The 5615-nt window shown below is 37.2% G+C and overlaps 1 protein-coding gene across 1 annotated transcript; it reads right to left on the bottom strand.

The window, feature by feature from the left end:
- Nucleotides 1-247: 247 nt before the first annotated feature.
- Nucleotides 248-4724, bottom strand: LOC110055640 (uncharacterized). Its single transcript, XM_089277866.1, has 5 exons — nucleotides 4274-4724; nucleotides 3470-3693; nucleotides 2834-3062; nucleotides 2464-2516; nucleotides 248-2032 (listed from the first exon to the last, which is right to left on the bottom strand). Exons 1-5 carry the CDS (start codon nucleotides 4722-4724, stop codon nucleotides 1070-1072), a joined length of 1920 nt encoding a protein of 639 aa, XP_089133992.1. The 3' UTR covers nucleotides 248-1069.
- Nucleotides 4725-5615: the final 891 nt, after the last annotated feature.

The following is a 5615-nucleotide window of genomic DNA, read 5'->3' on the forward strand; positions in this document are numbered from 1 at the left end:
GTGGTTCCCAATCAACAATGCTAAGAGTTGGAAGCTGGTGATATGTGCATTAACACTTTGGGCCCTTTGGTCAACATAAAAGTTCTTTCAGTACTGGAAAACTACCTCAACTTCAAGACAGTTTGCCAAAAGTTGATTGTGTAGGAAATTACCATGGATAATTATTGTTCTAGGAAGTGAAGAAAACTTGATTTAGATCCATCTCCAGACCGAAGAGTTTTTAAATTCAAAGACCTTAATGCAATGCTTCAAATTTAGATGATTTTATTGAGTGGTTCATTGTAGATACATGTAATTCACTATCTTCTATCATGCCTCATATAATTTGTATTTAGCAAGTTGTTAAATAATAATATTTTGATTTTGGTATTTACACAATTCCTGACAATAAATAAATGTACATTCTTGTTTACCGATGCATACTTTCTTGCAGTTTTGTAAAATAAAGGTTATTTGATAGGACATAAGTCATTAGTGGTCTTTCATTTAATATGCATTATTAGTACACAAGGAATGATAGTGCAATACCATGGAAACATTTACCGCAGTTTTGATCTCTACTAAGTAACTAGTCTGAATTTCACCTTATCAATTAGTGTTGTCTTGAATATTACATTAACCAGGGATTCACATCAGCACAAATTCTAACAGTAAGAAACGTTTCTGGTACTTAATAACCCATAATAAATGTAAACAAGAAAACGACACAAAAAGCCCGGGTATCAATGACATTAATGGGGTTGCAGACCCACTCAAAACTACAACATTACTTTAGCAACAACAAGAACACTTAATCTGCATTCCAAATCAGAGAAATTATGATAAAAATGAAACTTACAAATGCACATGAAATGATGTGACATTATTGACCACTAGCCCTCTACAGTACTTGCGAAGAGCAAATTTTACATACCAGAACTACAACATGTGAACAAGGATATTTCCTCCTTAGAAAAACCAGTTTTCTACTAAAACAAGGCTTACATGGCAATGAATATTATTCAAAGGCTCAGGTAAATAGCATAATTTTGTTAACCTGGCCTAATTTCTGATTTAATTGGCTACTTATTTATGTACAATCATATGTAACAAATGTAAGGGTGCATAAGCCCAAAGATCCATTAAAGTACTTCTGCACCATCTTGGAAAGCCAAGTTACAATGTCAGTACTGCTTGTCTGCCCTGCTGGTGCATAGCAGATTAGGGCTCCATACTGACAATGAATATGAGAGTCAACAATGGCAAAGGCCCCTGTCTCCCAGATCAATAGTGCCACACTTTGAAAGTCAGAGATTAGCACAACAACTTGCTTTTCATGATGCGCTGCTCGTGTTTGCAATGACTGGACAAGGGGTGATAAATCACCAGATCGCAAATCAAATCCAATGGGTTGATTGTAATGGGAAATGTGTAGATCATTTCCACAGCACTCGACAGCATCTTCAGTGTCAAGGTTTCTGGCCTCTCCATCAAAGAGAAGGTCATGCAGAGCATTACCCTCAAGCATTGAGTTGACAATTACTTGAAACCACTGACTTGGTAGGGTGCTCAAGGTTAGCTCTGGCAGGGTAAGTTTGACAAACTGGTATCCTACCAACAATGCTATGATGGTGCATACGTTGCTTCCTTGGCGACCACCAATAGTAGACTGGCTGAGGTTTGCTGAGAAGCAAAACTGCTTTATCTCACTCAGACCAAAAGGATCATAAACCAGTCGTACCGAATATGACATTCTTGAGCCCCCACTACTTGATGTAAATGATCCAGACACCAGGATAATGTCATCACGATAATCACGCTCTGAGTTACTGTTGGTGATAACCTCTCGGCCAGTAATGACTCGTCTGCGGAAAGATCCATACTTGCTTGCAGAGAGGTTTCCACCAGCAGTATATTTCAGGACACTAAATATTGATTCAATGGCACTACCATTGATTCTAAGAGGACTGATGAAATAATCAGGACAGGCTGCCATGAACCACCAACTGAACTGCAGGAAGCCATAAACCATAAATCTCAAAAGGTCCCATGTCTGCAAAAGAAAAAAAAAATCTGGATTACAATTCTAATTGTTTGTGTAGAAAAGTGGTTGTCTTGATAAGCAATACATTGCAATTTGTATTCCTTACTAATCATTTCAACTTGCAGGACCGGCTTGTTGACAATCATTTTAAAATATGCATGAACTTTTTTTTCATCCAGGTGCTTTTCTTAGTTTTAGGTTTACACCCTAGCTCTCTGGACAGATTACTAATATTACCCACAGCCTGTTAATGCCAAGTTGCAATATTTGAATAACTGGATTTTTCTGTTAACTAGATATAGTCGCATCCTTGGCCAGTTCAAGTGCCAATCTGACTGGCCACACTAGTAGGGAACAGATGATGACTGCTCATTTAAGAAACACTAGTAACTGGAGCATTTGGTTGTAAAAATACATAACCTTTTACATGATTATTTTACCTGCCATGCTAAGAACTTGCTTTGTCTAGCTTGCTTGCTGTTATTGGGATACTCTGAAGAAATGGAGGGAAAGGAGGGAAACTCAATTCAGTTGTTAATTGTTTAAAGGCAAATTATTTAATATCCTTAAGTCCTATAAAAGTTAATGTACTGCATGTTTTCTCTGGCTGATAGTGCAATTGAATGACTTCATACTCTACAACACAAGGCTCCTCCTTCCTGTTCAATTCATTTGACTTTTCATTCATGGCCATGACAAGCAGGAATACATTTTTAGTTATTTTCATATGCAAGAAAGCAAGACATTAATTGCAATCACTCAACAGGGTTCCAAGAGAGACATTAAATAAGTTAATTCTAGGTTTCTCACCAGTGTTTTGATGACATATGAACCAGTCTTTAAAGAAGCTGAAGCCCTCCTCGATGTTTTCCAGAACACGTTGGTATTTAGGCGAAACAGTCATATGGCTCAATATACCCTTCTCAAAGATGAGATGGCAGGCCTCCAAGAAGTTGCTAGTCATTTCCACCATAGATGCATCAGCAGGCAATGGAATCTTTCTTGCATGTTCTTGGAGAGCACTGATCATGTATCGTTGCTATTAGGGATTAGCAAAGAAGGAGTATGATTGAAATTAATTCGTGCACAAAATGACAACATCAGTGAAGTGTGATGTGTACAAGTCATGTAAATGTATGAAACTAACTTGATGAGAGGTCAATTTAAATCCATGGATAATTTTCAAAAAATGGGGTATTTCATGACAAAAATGATTTTGGGGACTTACATGTAAACATAAGAAATTATTTAATATTCATCCCTCAAAGTTGATTAGATTTCATCTGTTTTATTCCCCTAAACCTAAGTGCCATGGAAGAATTTCATATATAAAAATAGCCATGGCCTATAGTCACATTGCACTCTTTGATATCTTGTTAAATATTAATATGTATATATTTTTAATTTCTTACAGAAGCCATCATCAGACCCTTTTAAAAATTATACCTGAATTATCTTTGCTGGAAGAACATTTAAACGGGTCCAGCTATCTCGATGTACAAAGCTGTACCGGAGTCCAGGAACTCTTCTAGCCAAATTCTGTTGCACTCTGTCCTGGTCATGCTCATAGTGATCAAATATTGGTTGCCAGCCAAACTCAATACCATCTTTCTGAAAAGATTTGGTAGCCCTTGGTCTTGAACTGTACAGAGCAGCAGTGTTGTTTTTGACTTGTATAACAATGGCAATTTGATATTAACATTACACTACAAACCAGTACTAGAAAACCAAAAGAAAATAATTACTGCATCATTTGGAGCTTTGCAGTTTGCCAACCGTTAATGGTAATTCATTTCTCCAGTTAGTAACTCTTAAACTCAATAACTGGTTCCATTCCAATGGACCTTATAAGGAACAAAGTTTTCACTAAAATATTGGCAAGCCTACCATTAAAAGATTGTACTTAACACAGATGAGAGACACCCCTGAAAGCCTGCATAAATATAAATATACACAGAAACTTGAAATGAATACTATGAGCATTCCCCCCTTCATATGCATGCCATGGTGAAATAATAATGTGCATTAGATTTACATGATTGTTAAATTAACCAATAGGAGGACCCCTGTTCAAAAAAAAAATAATAGTGAGGCTTCACTACTATTTTTTTTGAACAGGGGATATAAAAGATGCATATTAGGCAAAAACATTAAGCCAAAGCTGATTAGCAACCACCATGTTGATACAACATGTATCTACACTGTATGGTGTATCCATTATATGAAAAGAATTAACACAAGACATTTCACTACAAGTTACCTGGTGTGAGGGGCAAATTACCACAAATACTCGTTGGTCTTCATCGTCCTCATACGGATTTTGAAATGATGCTAAAACAGCAAACTGGTCGTCCCCATCAGCAAGAGGCAGCTGCTCATGCTCATAGCCACAGAGAAGTTTCATGAGGGCAAGATTTGACGAGGCTCCATCACAGACCAGTACTCGTACGTGAAATTGGTATAGGGTGAAAGCCTGAATTGTCCTCATGACACACTCCAGAAGAAATTTATGGTCCCATGAACTGGCACAAGTGAAATAGGGCCCAATGACATCAAAACAAGATGTTAGATCTCTGCACAGAAACTGAAGGATGTATGAGGTTTTCTCCTGGTCAAAATCTTCTCCCACACTCATGAACACATCATGAAGCCAGGGAAGTTCTTCTGGACTCATTGCATACCCTCTAATGGTTGAATTCATAGAATTCCACAAATCTTTGACTGCACCTGTGTGATAAGAGTGTAAAGTGTTGCACTAATAAATAAACATACCTAGACTTTATTAGCACTTCCCCAAGGGGAGGTACTTTCATTACAAAATAATGCAATAAAATTATTTACAAATGAAAAAAGGTTACTCTTCTCTCAGAAAATGACAACTCAAAACTACATATTCATGCATGTAGCATAACAAAATGATGGAGGAATGCATATAGGGATACTTGAATGAGGACTCTTGCTTATTAAATGGCAGAATTAAATGCCTTTAGTCCAAAAAGTGCTGCCATAACCTCAAAAAAGATTGTCACTGTTGAAGTAAGCACTGAATCAAAATCAATTAATCATTTGACATTATTTATCTGAGAAATATCCAACTGAAATAATTCTAATTTGCAACTGTCCCTGGCATCAAAAAAGATAAATTTCTATGGCATTTCACAATTCTGGCAGCAGTGCTTTAGATTGTTTATATTCATTACACTCTCATGACATCTCCTGACCTTTGTTTCATCAAAGATGAGTACGCCAACACCCAATGGCCTTTTCCTTCCAGATTCAACTTTGTTGTCACAAAATTTTTCGTACACTTCGCTTTGATGAGCAATGTAATGCTCATGGATACCTGGGCCATCTGCATTTTTACTGACAATTCTCTGCAGTTCTTTGCAGCAAGGTAGCTGGAGGATGCCAAGACTTCGAACTGCACGAAATGCAGCAGGACTTCTGGTGTAAATAGCCAGAGCTGCATGTAAACAAAGCACACAGCAAAAAGAATTAACCACCAAGCACAACCCTATGTAAAACGGACCTGTGAAAAATACTTGCACCGTCATTTCAGGTCAGGCAACACTTCTTTATATTTGTGAAAGTT

The sequence above is a fragment of the Orbicella faveolata genome, unplaced genomic scaffold (genome assembly GCF_042242905.1).
Source record: "Orbicella faveolata isolate gen_17 unplaced genomic scaffold, um_ofav_v1 contig_46, whole genome shotgun sequence".
In the NCBI taxonomy this organism is placed as follows: Eukaryota; Metazoa; Cnidaria; class Anthozoa; order Scleractinia; family Merulinidae; genus Orbicella; species Orbicella faveolata.